This window comes from Squalius cephalus, assembly GCF_949319135.1.
Source record: "Squalius cephalus genome assembly, chromosome: 4".
NCBI classification, from domain to species: Eukaryota; Metazoa; Chordata; class Actinopteri; order Cypriniformes; family Leuciscidae; genus Squalius; species Squalius cephalus.
The window spans coordinates 14,474,096-14,494,972 of record NC_137125.1 but is presented as its reverse complement, the minus strand read 5'-3'; the positions used below and the strand labels follow the sequence as shown (position 1 = coordinate 14,494,972).

Sequence of the window (20,877 nt, the reverse complement as noted above, 5' to 3'; positions counted from 1 at the left end):
TATTATTGATTTTCTCAGAGAAGAAAGAAGCAAACTCACTGCACTTGTTGTCTGAGAGCATTTCACTGGGAATCTGGCTTGGGGGGTTTGTCAGTCTCTCTACAGTAGCAAAAAGAGTGCGTGTGTTGTTTAAATTGATGTTTATAATATTTGAGAAGAAAGTCTGTCTAGCTTTGCCTAGTTTCAGATTGAAAGCATGGATGCAGTCTTTGTAGATGTTATAATGGAAGTTTTGTCTTCCGCCACATGCGCTCTGCTTTTCTGCATTGTCTTTTCATAATTTGCACTGCTGTTGAGTTTCTCCAAGGTGCTTTTTGTTTACCATTCTTCCTGACTTTAACAGGAGCAATATCATCAATTACACTTTTAACTTTTGAGTTAAAAGAATCAAGGAGAAAATCAACAGAGTCTGCAGATATGCTTGGTGTTAAAGATATAGCCTTCATAAATAGTACACTAGTGTTCTCATTTAAGCATCTCTTCTTGACAGACACAGATTTAGCTTCAGTGGCAGGAGAGATCAATATATCAAAGAAAATACAGTAATGATCAGAGAGTGCTACATCCTTAATAACAATCGATGAAATGTTTAGACCCTTACTGATAAGTAAATCTAAATAAAACAAAATGCATTTGATTATAATTAATTATGATTATAATTTTATTTATTTTTGCGTTTCTGTCAATCTGAGGTGTCGTTGCCATAACGCGAGGCAAGTTGCGTGTGTCTTGCTTCAGACGAGGGTCTAAAACTCCGGAGTAATGTATGTGTCGACGGCAGGCGTAAATGTTGCAAAAGTTAAGCGTATTAAAATCATAATGCACTAGTGTAAACGTAGGTATTCCACCGTCGAGCCAAATATAGTTATTTCAGTGATGGCTCGACAGCAGGAAGGAATAAACCATAACATTTTTAAACGTTTTTTTTTTTTTCAAATTATAAAAGGTAGTGTGTCGATTCAATTAAAAATCCACATATTTTAAAATATTACATAATTCATTGAAGCCTGTTTGTCATGTACAATACACCGAACAATCGTTATCTGGCACAACAAGTTCAAATTTCATTTGACAATGTGAAGTGGAGCGGTAATTTTCCAGTCATTCATAAATCGTTTGAAAATTAGATGGACAGACAAATTAACATTTATGAAGCGCTCTAAATCTGCGTCGTTTAAACAATGGATGCTAATTGACTACAGAGCACTGCACAAAACCAGCACCAAGAGTTGCATTAATAGTAAGTAGTATTAAAGTAACTTTTTATTTAGTCTATGTATTGATACACTGTTTACCATTTTATCAAACTATCATAGTTGATTAAATGAAGCCCAGGCGCCAGCTATAGGCATATTATGTGAAGTGTATGCGGACAACAACATGCAAAATGGTCACGTAAGAACTTTAACATTTTTGATAATTATGCAGCAATAGTATAATAGTACAGTAGCCTACTACTGGTCAAAAATGTGGACACATTACTATTTCTATGGGTTTTTTTAGTCTCTAGTGCGCATCAAGCCTGCATTCATACGATCAAAAATACAGAAAAATATTATTACAATTTAAAATAATGGTTTTCTATTTTAATATACTTTTAAAATATAATTTATTTCTGTGATGCAAAGCTGGATTTTCAACAGCCATAACTCCAGTCTTCAGTGTCACATGATTTTTCAGAAATAGCCTATAAATTTCTTTAAAACAAAAGAAAGAATATTACTGACCCCAAACTTTTGAACATTAGTATATATTGGTACAAAATAATGTATTAATAATGTATCAATACAAATAATATACAAAATCATTCAGCGGCATTTTCATGCCTGTTTCCAAACCTGCATGCAGATTACTTGCTGTAAACTACAACATAAGCACATTTATCCCCCTCCTAACCATCTGATCTCCGCCTGCTTCCCCTTTCATTCTGGGAAACAGTATCAGGAGTTACTCTTATGACTTATCTTACTTACATCGGCTTATCTCAGAAGAGTGAACTCGGGCCTAGACCGTGAAACCGGTTTAGAGAGATAACCAGGTTTCAGTTTAATTTGCACCAATCCTTGAATTTAGGCACCATTTGGCTCAGATTTCAGCAGTGTTCATCGCCACAGTAATCAGAGCAAAGTGACAAATGTCTGATGTAATAAAGTCACTCCCCCTGTTTCTACTCCAAATTAAAGTACATAGCAAATTATAATTATTATTCCCTTAATCCATTAGACATGTACAATTTTAGTTGATCAATTATTATTAAGCACTTAGTTTAAATGATTATAAATATATAAAGGTATATAAATAAGCTTAAGAATCAATAGATAAAGCTGTAGAAAATGGCTAAATGTGAGCTTAAATGTACAATTTCTATATCAACTATATAAACAAACTTCATAACTTTTACTTGCACTGATATAGCAAGATTTTATCTTTTAGTTGTCCTCTTTCATAAATATCTCTTTTCTTCTTGTTTGGTAAATTTTTTTTTAATTCTTAATATTTTTCGGTATATTCTTGAGAAGAGAGAAGTGAATCGCAGTCTCTCTTTCATCATGGTACTGTACCAACAAAGCCTGGTTGGATTGGTTTGGTTTTGTCAACTCGAAACTAATCCTGTAAACCTGAGTTTGTTCAACTACTATCATGTTACGGTTTCAAGGTCTAATTCTAGTTGATGACAATAATTTAACCAAAGTTAATAACTACTATACTACAAGTGTTTCAACAACATGAAGATTTAATAAATAAACTAGAATGTTTGTTTACATATAAAATCTATTTTGTAATCATATCTAGTCTTGATTTACTATAATTTTGTACAGGTTAATTTCAGATTCAGAAAGAAGAATGTCTCACACTGTCATACCCGTGACCTCCTCAACGCTGGTCATCCAGTTTCAACCACCGACACAAACACCAGCAGCTGGAACTGGGACAAATGTTCCTGTGCCTGTTTATGGACAACAGCTAGCAGGAGTTTCACATCTTCATGGACTTCAGCCTTTTCTGAAAGGCCAACCAAAAGCCCTTGGGGTGAGAAATTGTTCATAATCCCAAATCATTTTTATGTGTTTATGTCAGTGTGAGTGTTATGATTTGGTGGTACTAGTTGTTGTGGACAGCACTCAGCAACAACAGTTGAAAATAAAGCGCAGTTTATTAATCACACAACCCAAAGTCGTAGTCCATTAAGCAGACAGAAGCTAAATCAGTCCAAACAAAGCATACAATTTTTTTTTTTTTTTTTTTTTTTTTTTTAAGTGACAATGCAAAAAATGTATAGTGTATCAGTCACAGAGAAGAATGATTTACGGATGAGAAAAATCTGTCCATTACTTGCAATGGGAGTACCTAACTACAGCTGTTATAAATGTATGTTGTTTATGTAATATTGTTCCCCAAAGTGTGATACTGTTTTACTTTAAAATACTTTCTTATCCTTCACAGATTGTCCAGATTATGATTGGTCTGTGGACTTTCCTGTTGGGAATCGTGTCTACAATTTTTGCAGATTCTGTGTTTGTCTTTATTGGTATTCCTTACTGGGGATCTCTCATCGTAAGAAACACAATTATACAAAAAAGTGCTGTGTCTTGTATAACACAAGTTGCGTATTCCAGCAGAAGCCTTGATTTGTGTATTTCTCTCTGCTCTCAGTACATCATCGCAGGCTCACTCTGCATTGCTGCAGAAAACAAGCCGAATTCACCCTCCAGTTTGTGTTTGGTATGTACACAACACTTGTTGTTTTTCAGGGTTTAACCAGAGGCACTGGAACCCTGTTGTGTTTGTTCTGATTTTCTGTAGTGATTTCTTCTTCCTTATTTTTCTGCCAAAAAAAAGTGTATGGGCATCAGTGACTGTAATTCGTAGAGACCCCAAACTTGTCATGAGTAATGGCAAGAAACAATTTTTTTTTTTTTCATGAATCCTCAAATGTATATCTCTGAATTTATTTCCATCTATAAACATTTCTGGCATTTAAATTTTCAAAAAAAAAAAAATAAAAAAAATAAATAAATATATATATATATATATATATATAGATATAGATATAGATATATATTTTTTTAAACTTCTAGGCCGTTGGTCCAATCTGCACTAAATTTTGCACATTGCAGCTAGGGATGTTGCTGGCAAAAAGTTATGAAACTAATTTTGATTAATCGAAGCATTGTGCCAATATAAGTGAATCAAACTGTCTCATTGAGCAACGCTCATTTTCCACAAATTTACATTTTTTTCCGGAACACAACGCACAAACTTAATTTATTAGACAAAGACTAAAAGACACATCAAGAATTCACACCAAATTGTGTCAAAGTTGGACCTAGCCGCTACAACAGAAATTGTAACACTGTAACTGGAGGATCGGTAAAGTTAAAAATGAATATGAATCTTCTTTGTTGGATGTCAAAACAAAACTTATAATATGACTTGGCTAATTAAGGTCAAAACATGTATGCTAGTAGCCAATCACATTTCAGTGACTAATAACCTCAAATTTGAATGGCCCACCTTAAGAGAATGTACATATTTGTATGTAGTGTGAAAACTAGTATGTGTAACAAATTTTGTGGAAAAAATTAATGTGTAACATTTTGCGCTGATATTGTACTTCTTAAGGTGTTGACATTAAAGTTTAAGCCCAACAGTTCAAACAAATACTACAAATAAAAAGGATATTAAGGCCTGGTTTCACAGACACAGCTTAGATTAAGCCAGGATAAGACTTTAGTTCAATTAGGGCATATGAACGTGCCTTTGAAATAAAATATTACTGGTGTGCATCGTGAGACAAAACAATGACACTGATAAGATTTTAAGATGTCAGAGCAAGTTGCTTTCAGTTAAAACTGTCACGAAACACACATGGGAAAAGGGAGATCCAATTGCAGTATTTTAATAGGGTATTCCGTACTCACAATCCAGTCCAGGCCAGGGTCAAAATCCAATGAGTCAATCCAAAAACAGGTGTCGCCCAGGGCGGAGACTTTCCCTCGGGCGGCCAGGGAGGAGACGACCCTTCAGGAGGCCATAGCACAGAAACAGGCTCAGGAACCGACACCGGCTCAGGAACAGGAACAGACACCGGCTCAGGAACAGGAACAGACACCTGCTCAGGAACAGACACCGGCACAGAAACAGACACCGGCACCTGAACAGGAACAGGCACTTGCTCGGGAACAGACACCGGCTCAGGAACAGGAATAGACATAGGCTCAGGAACAGGAACAGACACCAGCTCAGGAACAGACACAGGCTCGTCGGTGGCCATCTTGTCCGGAGACACTGGCTTATGAATAGGAACAGACACCAGCTCAGGAACAGACACAGGCTCGTCGATGGTCATCTTGTCCGGAGACACAGGCCCGGCAGCGGCCATCTTGTCCGAAGACACAGGCTCGGCGGCGGCCATCTTGTCTGGAGACACCGGCTCGGCAGCGGCCATTTTATCCGGAGACACTGGCTCAGCAGCCGTGACCTGAACAGTCTCTGGATCGGCAGACGTGACCTGAACAGTCTCTGGATCGGCAGGTTGCATCGGTGGAACCAGTAGGGCGAGACACTGGGACGGCGCTGGCAGAGCGAGGCGTTGAGGCGGTGCCGGCAGGGCAAGCCGCTGGATTGGTGCCGGCAGGGCGAGACACCGGAGCGGCGCCGGCAGGGCGAGACGCTGGGGCGGCGCCAGCAGGGCAAGCAGCTTGGGGACGACCTCCGGGACGACAGCGGGCTGTACGGGAACGACCTCCAGGACGACAGCGGGCTGCACGGGGACGGTCTCCGGGACATTAGGGAGACAGGAAGTCTTCCTCTTCCTCCGTCGTGTCCGCGAGCGACTGGATGCTGCTCTCTCCCCAGAATTCACCGGGAGCGCAGCACTCTCCTCCCTGATGCGAGCACATAGAGCAAAACAGTCAAATAAAGTCATGCGAGGCTCCTCCTCTTCGGCTCGCAAAATCCCACTCTGCTGCCTCCACTCCCTCTTGGTGGTTAAGGAAGAGTCACGAAAACCCATACCGCTGGATCTTGACATGATGGAGTCCTTCTGTCACGAAACACACATGGGAAAAGGGAGATCCAATTGCAGTATTTTAATAGGGTATTCCGTACTCACAATCCAGTCCAGGCCAGGGTCAAAATCCAATGAGTCAATCCAAAAACAAGAAAACAAACAAGAACAGGCGCCCAAAAAAAAAAAAAAAAAAAAGACTACCAGAAGTGGTGTGACAATATACAAGGACTCCATGACAATGACTAAACAGACAGGGGGTGCTTCTCAATTCTTATTTGTGCATCCTCGTTTCCTCTCCTCGCTTCCTTTCCTCGCGTCTCAGCTCCGCCCCCTGTAGGATGCGAGGGAAGGCTGCAAGGAAAAGACGCGAGGACGGAGGGATCGAATGAAAGCTTTTTGTATACATTGGAATCCTTGATCACTCGAGCGTCACTTCATCGCGTCATCAGCAGCGCTCAGAGGATCTGCCCTCATGTTGTTGAAATTTGTTTATTTAAGAAATTCATAATAAATAATAATAAAGAAAGATACCCTGTTGAAATATGTGAGGTGTGTGGTTTATATAAACTGCAAAATTAAAGTATAAATCAAAATTATTGTGACCGATGTGAAGGGGGAGGAGTCGAGGAGAATTGATACGTGCCTCACGTTTTAGTCGATAAAACTCTTCCGCATAGGATGCACCTGTGTATCCTCGCTCATGACTCCTCAGGAAGCCTCCTCACTCCTCGATCCTCGACTCCTCGCGGTGCAATTAGAGAATTGAGATGTCCTTCAAGATGGCTGAGCTCGATCGGTTTCCGGGTCATAGGATGGAGGACGGAGGAGAGAGGAGACGAGGAGGGATATTGAGAAGCACCCAGGGTATATATACACACAGATACTGTACTAACAAGGTGACGGGAAACAGCTGAGTGCAATGATCAGTGAGTGACAGAACAGGATGATGGGAAATGTAGTTATGAGTGAAAGACACCGTGGGGGAAGAGGACCTCTAGTGGTTACCCAGGGAACACAAACCAGACACTGTGACAAAAACAGCCCAAACATGATTTTTTTTTTGTCTTGTCTGTGAAACCAGGGATATGTTAAATACTTTCTTATACAGAAAATGTTGAGCTGCAAATGATAACTTGAATCACTTGAAATTGACCTATGACATGCAATTCATCTAAATTTCAATGTTTCACACGAGTCCAAATACACACTTCAACAGACAGTGTAATGTCTTTGCCAGCTGCGCAAAATGTGGATACGTACCGCATGATTTTTGCCACTAACAGAGGGTTTTCGTCAGCAGGAAACCTTTTTCCGCCATTTTCAAATTAACAGCGCAGCCGCTCCGCGCTGTACTGGATAAGCTAACATAAACAAACCACGTCAGTTATGAATATTTGATGAATAATCTAAATTCGAATTTTAATTTGAAAGCCCTTCCAAATAATCTGAGATTCTGCAGCAGATGTCTTTGAATGTTTTCCTCTCGTTTCAACGTGTCTGCATACTGTTGTTGGGTGTGGTAGAATACCTTTCCATCTATGTTAACAAACCAATGCTGAGTTCACACTGCACGATTTTCAAAGTAGTCGGGTCACTGTTCTTTTCACACTGCGTGACTATCTGGGGTAACATTCAGTTGCTGCTGAACGATGGATCAGCGACAGAGGTTTCACACTTCATGACTTTCCAAAAGAAAGAATCACTGACAACTTCTGTCTGGTCTGCAAACTACGTTTCACAACCAAACACATGCGAGAAGTGATAAGGAAATAATGCAAGATCACGTGTGCGTGAGACTGAAATTGTTATTAAAAATTATCCAGCGAAAAGGAAAAAAAAGAAAAAAATCGTTCAGTGTGAACTTGGCATAAAGTTCTTGTTAATTTATTAATCCATTATATGTATTTTTTTCTACCTACAGGTGAAAGGTTCACTTGGAATGAACATTTTCAGTGCTATAACTGCAGGCATTTCCTTTATCATACTTTCAATAGATTTGGGTATAGGGCCGATGATGTACAGTTACTGCTCGCACTGGGTTGATGATTGTATTCCTGTTGATGTAAAGTATAAGGTATGTCGCCAACTTTTATCTTGACATTTATTTAGTAATAACAAAAAGATCACTGTGTGGTCAGAACTTGTCAAAAGTCAAGCTATAATCTGTCCAGTCTTTTTCCCAACATTTCAGAAGTAGTTTATAGATCTCTTGCTATTACTGATCATTTACAATGCAAGAAGGCTTTATACATTCATTATAAACTCAGTCCAGTTTGACCTATAAATATGGTTTATTACTATATGACCTCAAGGATGATAGATTCTGAACTTCTGAACAGCTTGTGTACTGATGTGAGTGCTAATCATCAATTATTTTGTCATTATTATTTGTGCTAATGTTGAATTCTCTCTCAGACTCTCTTCTTGGGAATCAGTGTTGTATTGTTGATATTCGCTGGCCTTCAGTTTATCATCTCCATGTCTCTGTCAGCGTTTGCCTGTAAAGTCGCCTGCTGCTGTTCTCCACAGGTGAGTGATGTGTCAAGCCAAGGGTTTTTAAATGTGTTTGTCAGCTGAACTCCTCAGATATGCATATAGAATGGAAATAGTTACTTTTAAGGGTGTTCACAGTCACACTTGGGTTCACGCTTTAAAAGAACCAACAAACACTAAAAATATTTAGTGTTCTTTTAAATGTTCAAATCTACAAACTTTTAATATGTAAAATTCTCGAGCTATGTGACTGTAAATTAAGTGAATTAGGGGTTGAACAACCTCAGATTTGTTTTAAGCGACGTCAACTTATCGCTGATAAAATCATTAATAAAAACACAAGAGATGGGAATGTTTTGCAACATGTCACAATTTGCAACAAGAGCCTGAAACTCGAGTCGAGACTCGAACTTGGATCGCTTTGTGCACAGCTGCGCTATATGACAGCACTGCCCTCAAGGATATTGCTACGACACAACAGATCATTTTTATCAGTTGTTTTGCCAATGGGTCATTAGATTTCTGCTCATTCTAAAGTAGTACAGAAAGATTATATTGTAAAGATTTACATTTACAAAGATTACCATTTAAAGTAGTACAGAAAGATTACATTATTTAAGATTACAGTCACCAAGCGCCACTAACAAACAGAAGACAATGCATGCATACAATCCCCTATTACTAATTTGCACTATATTGCAATAAAAAGCTAAATTTTGCTTGGAGCGAAAATATAAATGCTTGAAATAAACCTTTATGTCTTTAAACTCATACACAGTCAGTGTCATTTTTCTCAATAAGTTGTGAAGCGTGTAAATTATTGCCGGACATCGTTTTGTTGACCATAATGACTTGACTTTAATGATCTGCCATGACGCTTTAAGCTTGACGTCAACTAGTTGCTGGTCATGGCCTATAGGGGGCGCAACAGGATAAGAAATCTTTGCCACTAAGTCCACTTTTACTGTCTGCTCCTAGAGCATTAAAACTACAATGCCCCTCAGAGTAGTCACATTTGTAATCTCAGAAGTTTAACTATTATATCACTATGTGCTTTAAGCCAACATAATAGTTCAATGGAGTAATTTTTTCCCTACTTAGAAACATTGTTCAAATATTTTCTTTCAAGACATTTTGTCAGGTTTTTGACCTTAAAGCACCATTTCTTGTAACTACTTTCTTATACATTCTTATACAAAATACAGATAATTCATGCGTGTATAATTACCTGAGTGTGTGCATCTCTCAACAGTGTTCAGCAGAAACGTCTCTACTAATTGCAAAACTCCAAGTTTACAGGGATAGTTCACCCAAAAACGAAGAATTAATTTTTGGGTAAACTATCCCTTTAATTGCTTCAAAAACAACAACATTAGAATATCCTGAAAAATGTTGTTTGTTTTTTTTCTTCAGTTGTGTATTTATATAAAAAAATCTAGATGAAGGTTTAAGGTTTCACATGAGGACATTTCAGTCCTGATTTCATTTCAGGATTTCTGTCTTTTGCTTTTTTCTACTCCATTCGAATTATATTGATACCTGTAATACTGAAACTGTCTGTCAGTGTCATTGTACGTCTTGCATTTCACAGTAAGAAGACATACAGTAAAACTCTACATGTGTATTTTTCCAAAGGTGTCATCTGTTCCACAAGTTATAATTCCACAGGCCTGTGATTTTGGGCCCAATCAAGATCTCAACAACTCAGGGGTAAGAGAAGCTTTTAACCCTACTCCCAAAGAAATTCCACAAAACAATGGATTATTTGAATTTAGTGTCACTATATATGAACTGGAATTGTGTAAATCATTAAGTAATGGGTGCATTAATTGTTTCATAATATCAATAAATAAGTAATCTTTACGCTAGGAAGCTGATCATATATCATTTTTCTTGCAGATATCTGTGGTGAACCCTGCCATGTATCACCATCCTGCAGACAATCCTCCACAATACACTGAATTTAAAAAAAATTAATATTAAAAGTCGACAGAGTTGAGGTGGGACAAAAGGGTTTTCCCAGTGTTTTCCTGTCCATTATCTCTTACGTGTCACAAATGTGTAAACAATAACTATTAGACTAGATAATATTTTATGATTTTCTTTCTTCAATTAAGTCAAGAAAGTTGCCTAATCATTAATGAAACTGGATAGATTGTTTTGAACAACTAATTGCTTAATACAGTATAATCTGTAAGAATAAAGTATACAGAATAAAAAAATATTAACGCCTCTTTTTTGTTACCTTTCACCAATTAAAGGGTTAGTTCAACCAAAAATGAAAATTCTGTCAAAAAATGTCTCCCCCTCATGTCTTTCTAAACCCTTCAGATATATTAGGAACAAAAAATCAAGATCTTTTTTATGAAATCTGAGAGATTTCTGTCCCTCCTTTGACAGCTACACAACTACCACTTTGATGCTTTAAAAAGTTCATAAAGAGATCGTAAAACTAATCTATATGATTTGAGCGGTTTAGTCAATTTTCTGAAGAGACACAATTACTTTATGATAAACAGATTGAATTTTAGACTAGATAATATTTTATGATTTTCTTTCAGTATTCTTATTGGAAAACTTAAGGCCTTGGGTCTCTCAAACAAGTGCCTTTCCTGGTTTTCTAATTATTTCATTGACAGATTTCAGTGTGTTAAGTCTGAGGGCCTGCTGTCTGAGCCTCTGGCTGTATCTATGGGGGTGCCCCAAGGCTCGATTCTTGGCCCGTTGTTATTCTCTGTTTACATTAATGATGTCGCTTGTGCTGCTGGCAACTCTTTTATTCATCTCTACGCAGACGACACCGTTCTGTACACTTCAGGCTCAACATTGGAAAACGTTTTAGAAAAACTTAAAAAGAGTTTTGAAGACATTCAACTAGCCTTCTGTGATCTTCAATTGTCTCTAAACTCTAGTAAAACAAAATGCATGATTTTTAATCGGACACATTCTGTATCTTCGTGCCCAATAAACATCACCACCCTGAATGGGTCTAAGCTGGAATATGTGGAGAAATACAAATACCTAGGGGTCTGGCTAGATCCCTCGCTTTCCTTTCAAAACCACATAAACCATCTCCAGTCAAAGATCAAGTCCAGGATCGGGTTTCTATTTCGAAACAAAGCTTCATTTACTCTTCCTGCAAAACAGGCCCTTGTGAAAATGACCATCATCCCAATGCTTGATTTTAGTGATGTAGTTTACAGAACTGCTCCTAATTCTTTACTTAAGAAATTGGACGTTGTTTACCACAGTGCTATTCGCTTTATTACTAAAGCCCCATACAACACCCACCACTGCACTCTTTACTCACTAGTTGGATGGCCTTCGTTACACAACCGGCGCCTAAATCACTGGTATCAGTTCATTTACAAGTCCATACTAGGCAAGACACCGTCTTACCTAAGTACTTTAATAACCATATCAGTGCCTGTACTTAATCTGCGTTCGAGTAAATATATCTCTCTAGACCCTGCAAAAGCCCGTACCTCTTTTGGCCGCTCTTCTTTTAAATTTTCTGCTGCTAATGACTGGAACACTTTACAAAAGTCTCTCAAATTAGAATCTATTGTTTCGATCACTACTTTTAAAGTTTTACTCTTAAATTTACTGACGGACCATTGTACATGTTGATGCTCTTTGCGAACAAAGTCTTATGTATTTTTGCACATATTCAACTAAATGGCTGTTATTGCATCTATTTGCACATTATCAATTTATCCATGTTAGACTATATTATTATCCTACTGCCATTTCTCTTGCATTGACATTCTATATTTTTTTTAAACTATCAAGTTTTTCAATTTTTATTTTTATACAATATCCAGTACTTTTTAACTAAATTCGATTGTCTTCTATATTTATGACTGTGTATTTGAATGTCATGTGTAAATTTATGTCGCCTTGTACCCTGCGCCTTATCTTGGCCAGGTCGCGGTTGCAAATGAGAACCTGTTCTCAACCGATTAACCTGGTTAAATAAAGGTAAAATAAAAAATAAAAAAATAAATTAGAGTTCCTACTGAGGCTTTGATTTATAGTGTTTTAAGACTTTGAGCAAGAACATACCACAGAGAAGCATTATCTAAAACCTTGATTTTCCACAAAATATTTTGTGTAGCCAAAAGTTTCTAAAGTGTTAAAAGATATTGCTCTACCCTATCTAAAAAGATTAGGCCAACATCAAACTATTTCATTTTAGTAAAGTCAAAAATATCACAGATAAATGTGTAGCAAATTAGCTCAAAAGGGGAATGTTATAATAAATGGTTATAATAAAATAATAAATGTAATTGTAATATATGTAATATATGAACTTGTTATAATTAATTATTAATATTTAGATCAGTTAATAGAATTGACTTATTGTAGCTGAATTAATATTACAGTCAATAAAAAAAAAATACAATCAATTAATTTGTTAATCCAGCAAACACTCAGTATTGATCATCTATCAACTCTTAGAGAGAATATTTTTTGTGGCCACAGAAAAATAACACTCATAGTATATAGCTGTAATCGCATTGTTAAAGTGACAAACAGGGACCAGAATCAACTTGCATGAATGTACATAAAAGTTTTATGTAACTAAATAACGAACACATAACTAATCTAAACAAACACATATACACAATCACGCATACAGTCCATGGGTAAAATGGAAAGTGAATTAATCTGAACCAGAAACTAATGAAGCTATGGAGAAGTCATTTAACCATCTGAACAGAACCTTTCCGCAGTTTATTCTAAAGCTCTGTTTAGTTCAGTGTACGATACATGTAATGCCTTAGCCGATGAACGAGCGCCCAGATGCAGTCTCAGGAGAAAGTCTTAATTGTTCATTAAGTCCATGGTTTTGAAATTGCAATCAATTTCTTCCGCATTAATTGAAGAAATGATAATGAACTTGCGACGTTAGCCTGACTCAGTCATTGTCGATAGTTACAATAGTTACTTCCTACTCCGGAGGAAAGGACCGGTGGTTGGACTGGGTGTCTCCAGACGTTTTACATGAACAACAATCAGAAGAATGAAGAAGAGGAGAAGGGACATCACTCCAACAGTGACTTTAACTTCTGTAGAAGGTCACACCTCCAGGGGTCAGTGAGACAATGGTAACTTTGTCTTAAAGGACAAGTTCGGTATTTTACACATAAAGCCCTGTTTACAGATCGTTTCTGATGAAATAGAACGGTTAAGATTAAACTTTTGACAGATGCTGCTGTCGCGAGAATTTTAGGTTTATTTCGCTTTCCCCTCCCCCCTCAAGAATGGTAGTCTATGTGCACTGGAACAATCCTTCCTAAAACGCATTAAACTTTCATTTAAAAAGAGATGAAACTCACCGAGTGGTCAGGGGTGTTCACTGATATGCTCATACAAAAATCGCTGCAAAAGATGCTTTCCAACAGGTTTTATCATAGTTTTTGTCCAACTCCATTGACTTGCATTGAATGTGCTGTGTGAGGTCAGAGCCCTTCTCTGGTGAGGTACGGTATTACTCCGCCGCTTCTTCTTCTGCTTCTTCTGTGTATTCAGTGAAATGCCAGTGGTTTGCTTGCAATTGGCAAATGTGCATTATCGCCACCAACTGGGCTGGAGTGTCTATTATTCAAGCTCTCAACGGAAGAATCTACGGGTGTGAGACGTTTGGAAAAATAGATCCACAGTTTTACAACGAATGGTAAAACACCTGTTGGAAAGCATATTTTGCAGCGATTTTTGTATGAGCATATCATTGAACACCCCTGACCACTCGGTGAGTTTCATCTCTTTTTAAATGAAAGTTTAATGCGTTTTAGGAAGGATATGTTCGAGTGCACCTATACATCCATTCTTGAGGGGGGGTGGGAAGCGAAATAAACCTAAAATTCTCGCGACAGCAGCATCTGTCAAAAGTTTAATCTTAACCGTTCTATTTCATCAGAAACGATCTGTAAACAGGGCTTTATGTGTAAAATACCGAACTTGTCCTTTAAAGAATGCTGTTTTGCATATGTAACTGGATTGTGTGTTGATGGAGAAACTATTAAAGATTCTTGTAATATTAATATGTTGCATAGGTATCAACAAATAACATAAATTATCATTCAGATAATTAAAATAGAAATTCATAAGATACCAAAAATGGTTTAGGTAAGGTTACATTAAAGGGGGGGGTGAAATGCTCATTTTCACTCAATCTCCTGTTAATCTTGAGTACCTATAGAGTAGTATTGCATCCTTCATATCTCCAAAACGTCTTTAGTTTTATTATATTTATAAGTTAAAGATTGGCTGTACCGAGTCTTTCCGGAAAAAACCGAGCGGCTGGGGGCGGGCCGTGTGGGCGGTGTGCTATAGCTGTGCTAACTGATCTAACAACAACACAGAGAGACATTTGAAGTAGTTTACTCACCGTGACTGCTCGATCCTTAAGCATTAGACGATCTGCAAATAAGTCGATCTGGGCTTTGTTTATAAAACAATCATCGTCGAAATGCAGGGAACAAAGAGTCGTGCACAACCTCCGTTGATGCTTCGAAAAAACAAACTCCATCCACTATTCCCTTAACGCTGGGTTCTTTGGGAATCTGTGCAGGGTTGTCTTGCCCTGCCAACCAAAAACCCACTTCTTTGGTGACATTGACTTCCCTAAAGCCGAGCAGAGCGCTTTGAGGTAACGTACTGCTTTCGCTCTCTTCTCTCTCTGGTTTTTGGAACAAAAATACTCCTTCAAACGTACAACTTAACTTTTGAAACTTTGTCCATGTTTAGCATGGGAATCCAACTCTTTAACAGTGTAAAAAACTCAGTATGCATGAAACAGCAATTCACCCCCCCTTTAACTAGTGGTTCTATCATAAAGCATGCAAAAACAATATAAAATACACTATACAAGACAGTAATAATCACACACACAATGGGTCTCATTCATGAAAAATTCGTAAATATACGAGTAAATATGTGAGTGATTTGCGCGTAAAGAGACCTTCCCGAAAACTCTTCTCCTGATTCACAAATACTTCGTAAACGTCAGATGTGATAGTGAAATGTGTGTGTGTGTTAATGTATGGAATTATTCTTGTGCCAATAATAATGAACGTAGCTTTTCAAGAAACTAATGAAAATATAAATTAAAACTAAATAAAATATCTTTGAAACTGAAAAAGAATAAATCGCAGGCAAATTTTTTGACTTCGTTTTTAATACACTGCATGTTTTGCTAACAATTTCTCACATTTCAATCGCTGATCTGAAATTCAGAAGCGTAAATTAAAACTCTGGAAGCGCATTTGTAAGTTTTCGTTTACGCTGCCTGAGTTTTCATTCGCCGTTCTGACATTTCTCTCGTGGGGGCGGGGCTAGTGACAGTGTGTTCTCATTGGCTACTGAGTTTTTGATTGACAGCTTCTTCACCTGGAAGTGAAGACGTCAGTGGTGTGTTTATGTGTGGATTTGAGCGTCTGTAAGTGCAGGTTTCCAGTTCTTTTTAGTGATTTTAAGTTATTTTTTTAATTTTTTTTTGATCTTTATTTACCTGCTGCTACTACTTAGATCTCTTGTGCTCCTAAAAGCTTCTGTCGACTATTCAGTCTATTCAGGTGTAATTGTAGGCCTACATTAAAGTACTGTAAATAATACTTAAAATATTGTAGTGTCCAATGTTTTCAGAGAATATTTGTTTATTCATGATGATTCTTTTGCATGTTAGGCTCTGATTAGGTTGAGCTGTTACAATTTAAAGAGAATACTAGCAAACGTGTGTGATATATTCAGCCGTCAAGAAAGTCTCACTTCAACCAGGTAATCAAGGTTGGCAGCCATGGCCATCACACTACTCATTGTTAGCATGATATACATTTACACCATCAAAATGAATGATCACTTAAATAAGAGGAATTTAAACAATATGAAAATTACAATCGTGGCCTGCTGTCAGATACAGACCTCAAAGGGCATTTCATTACATATGTCACACAAAGAATGTTCTTGTTGCCATTTTTTTAATTGATAATTGTATTTAGTTTTTTAATTTAATGAACACTATCTTCTAACATTTAAAATTGTAAATATATTTTAACAATCATCAACCGTTTCAATTGTTAATTATACAACCAGTTAAATGAATGTAATTGAAAATATGAATTCAAATTCTTTATTGTCAATAAAGCATATACACAAGTATCAGAGTGAAAGTCTTGGATGCAATTATGTTGTGACCGGAAAGACCAGAATCCACAAAACATTAACTGCATGTCACCGGGGCGGACTCGGATGACCAGCCACCCCTGACCCAAACACCACCATGGGGAGCCGACACCACAGGTCCGCAACAGATGGACGAAGCAGACAAGAGATAATTTCAAAGGAATAACAATCTTTATTGAACACAATATATCAATGAGCACAAGCGTGATAGACTTCAGTGTCCTCTAGGTCTTCTTCAACTACGGGTAGGTACTGATCTGACGTCGCAGTTTCGCCCTGACGGCAACTTCACCAATGGTACGGCCACTTCAGGACTCAGACGGTAAGTAGACAGGCAAAGGTTCTTCTCAGTACAGGATACTTTCGTCAGTGCACAATAGTGAGACAGTGGTTTGAAGGCTTACTTCACCAGCGTTGCTGCACACTTCCAGACTCAGACAGTAAGTAGGAAGGTAAGGATTCTTCTCAGTACAGAACACTTTCGTCGGTGCACAGTAGTGAGACAGTGGTTTAAAAACTTACTTCACCAGCGTTGCTGCATACTTCCAGACTCAGACAGTAAGTAGAAGGTAAGGGTTCTTCTCAGTACAGAATACTTTCGTCGGTGCACAGTAGTGAGACAGTGGTTTAAAAGCTTACTTCACCAGCGTTGCTGCATACTTCCAGACTCAGACAGTAAGTAGAAAGTTAAGGATTTTTCCACAGCAATATGTTCCTTCAGGGCTCAGGCAGAGAAGAGGTTAATAGTATTTCACAAACGTGTAAGCAGAGGTTGGGGCCGCTTCTCAGCAAAAGCACACCGCACTCGTGTTCACTTCAAATCCACAGTATTGAATCAATGTGTATCAATAAGGCAAAAGCACTGCAATTCACTCACACGATAGGGCTGATCAGAGGCCTCAATCCATTCGTTACACTCTCGTGGGGGATATTCAATCCTCGATTCCTCTTCAACACACTCTGAAACACACAGCTTCCCCAACAGTCAGATTTACATTCACTGCATCCTCTTCAAGCTTTTCGAAGGTTTGTAAGATGAAATCAATTCACTTAACTTTCTCTCTCCCTTCACAGTAGTGATGTGACATTTGAAGCGAGGCGTCGGAGCGTGTGTCGAGAAAAAGTGGGCGTGCCAGATGAAGCCGCGATTCGAGGCTTGTGTTGTTAACGTGAAAATCACGTGACTAATGACAAACGAGGCCTCGGTTTGTGTGGATACGTCATCGGTTCGGTCTGAGTGTCGCTTCCGGATAAAAGGCGGTTCGAAACTCGCGCCACCTTGTGGGTGTTGTCAGCAGTAGTAGAAGCAGTTGTAGTAGTGTCAGAGAGTCAGAGAGTTAGAAAACTATCATTGTCAGTGTCAGTGTCGTTATTGTGTCATATGTGAGGGCTGTATATTATTACATTATCAGGTTAGAATAGTTGTAGTATATTATTATTATTATAGTAGGCCTCGCTATATTATAGTCTTGTTATATTAATTAGATAAGATTATTTGGATTGCTCTGGATTTTTGCATCTGGACTGGACTGCTTTTTGATTTGGATTGCCCTTTTGGATTTGTTTGCTTTTTGTGACTCTTCCTTTTTCCTGGTAATGGAGCCAGCAAGAAAGAAGGAATCCTCCCCTGTCTGGGCTCAACAGAAGCATCAGTATCCTCATTTGTACCACTGCCATTTTTATGTTCCCCTGCATCCTCTGTTCCTTGTGAAAGAATCTTTTCCAAGGCTAGAGAAATTTTGTCCAAGAAGAGAAATCATGTAAACCCCAACACACTTGAAATAATTCTGTCTCTCAATAAAAAATCTATTGTAATCCTTCCTTCCGGACTATTCTGATGCAGTTTACTTTAATCTGTTATCTATAATCTGCTAAATTAATAAATGTACTTTATTACACTCCCTCTAACATAAGCACTGCACTCAACACAGTGTCACTATTGTTGTTCATACTGTCACTATCCAAACAATTTATGAATAATTAATTAACTATGCGTGTGACTCGGCACAAGTAAATTCAGACAGAGAAAGATACATATTTTATATTATACACAGTAATGGACAAATGTCATGTCTTTTTATTATTGCAAATGAAAGGTTACGCGACACTGGTTCAGAATGAATTAATTTGTCTGCTATTTCTTTGCACAGTAGCTAGGTGTCACTAGTGAGCAATGCTGAATGAAGCTTCGAGTAATGAACCTTTGGCTGAAGCAATGGGCTGCGAGGTCTCAGTGGTTCAGGAAGCCTCATTTTGCCATCACTACTTCACAGCGCAGATCCAATCGATAAATCAGTCCAGCAGATTCCCACAGACAAACTCTGATCCAGCAGGCTTCAATGGGCGGCTTCCACCCCAACGAGACTTCAACAGGAGACCCCCACCCCCAAACAACTTCCCCGAGCAAGCTTGTGCCCAAAACTGCTCCGAGAAAACCAACTGCCCGCGCCCAGAAACTTCTCTGAACGGCCCTTTTATCCCCGGCTTGTGAAGCGAGCAGCCTGTATGAACGCCGCTCCTCTCTCTCTCTTGCACCTGCAATGCATTAGCACTAATCAGGCCGGACAATGTTTCTGCCACACCCGGAACCGGAGTGAGATGTGTCACACCCAAATTGTTCCCTCGGGAAACTCGTGCCTCATCGAGAGGGTTTTTGTCACCCGTAACACATAATATACATGTAATGCACAGTATTCTCATGATATACATTACTATACAAAATGCACAATTACAAATACAGAATACATTTTAAAAATTCATATACATTTTAAATGTTGCAATGATTCTTTGAGCAGTTCCTGTTGCAGTACAAGTAACAAAGCAGTGACTGGATACAAGCAGTACAAGGATAGTCCACCCAAAAACATGAGGATTCTCTCATCATTTACTCTCCTTCATGCATCCCAGATGTATATGACTTTCTTCTTCACATAAACATAGACAAAGATTTTTAAGGAAATAATCCATCTCTGTGAGTCCATAATACAAGTGGATTTTAACCCATGTACGTAAGACAGTTGGTCGGAAGTGATTTTTAATAGTTAAAACAAGTTTACATTATTAGTATTTCTTTTATCTAGCCATATTGTTTGACTTCAGAAGGCATTGATTCATCCACTGAGGTCGCATGGATTACCGTCACGGTCACTGTGTGTGGTTTAAAGTGTCTTTAGGACTCGCAGAGATGGATTACTTTCCTTACAATCTTAATTTGTGTTTATTTGTAGAAAGAAAGTAAAATGCATCTTTGCCGACCTCAGAGGGTTAAAGGTGACGCGAGCCGAGGAAAAATGTGGGTGCACCCAAATTTTGTGCTGGTGCACCTACATAAAAAAGTTAGGTGCACCAGTGCAACCAAGGTAAAAAGTTAGTCTGGAGCCCTGAAATGTCTCAAAAAGTCTGGTGTAGTAGTCTCGAACAGACTCTTTTCTCGTTTTGCAACAGCTGTTAATCTTTGCTGTTTCCACGCGCGCTGGGAATGCATCTCTCATGGCCCCAGCGAGAGCCTCCACAGCCGCTCGATACATAGTGTTGATTTCATCTTCCCAGTCTCTGTGTACCTGCCGTTGTTCTACTCCTCGTATCTTTCTGCTCACCTTGTGCCAGTTCGTGGCCCCCAGTTTCAAGATGACATGACATAATAACGTCAATATATCTTTGTGACAGTGAGACATGCCCCTTTGGCAGCTGTAATGTTTGTTTATTGGATTAAACTTGATCTGTAGTTACTTTCAATATATACATTTGTATCAGTTTGTGTGTTACCTGGGAATTGAACCCAATTGAACCTATGTGCTGATAATGCAATGCAATACCAATTGAGCTACAGGAACACTTTCAGCTCAGATGTTTTAGAAATATCTAGTTTTTCCTTTTGTGACATTGTTTTCAGGCTACAATACCTTACTTTTCCCCTTTTCCTTAGACTCCTCATGATTAAACTCCAAAGCAACCTTGGGATTTTTTAGGGGAAACCTGGACAGCTGCTCTTCAGCTATGATCAACAGGCTCTAGCTGGAAATAAATTGTATACAGCAGGAAGACTAATGGCCTGGTCCATAATTCACAATGGGCCAGGCATGAAGTGCATAAACAAGGAGCTTTTCATCATCATGTGTGGCCAAAAACCAGACCTCATTTGATCGTACTAATTTCCTGTAAAATTACCTCACAGAAAAGCTGGC

The 20,877-nt window shown here is 38.3% G+C and overlaps 1 protein-coding gene across 1 annotated transcript in view; it reads left to right on the top strand.

Moving 5' to 3' along the window:
- The window catches only part of LOC307157633 (membrane-spanning 4-domains subfamily A member 4A-like), a gene marked incomplete at its 3' end in the record, with an annotated part of 283,411 nt that extends 263,082 nt beyond the window's left edge, over positions 1-20,329 (top strand). Inside the window, exons 9-10 of the mRNA XM_079869560.1 lie at positions 10,142-10,216; positions 20,138-20,329. Coding sequence (XP_079725686.1) covers positions 10,142-10,216; positions 20,138-20,329 — 267 coding nt within the window. The remainder of the gene's footprint in view (positions 1-10,141; positions 10,217-20,137) is intronic.
- Positions 20,330-20,877: the final 548 nt, after the last annotated feature.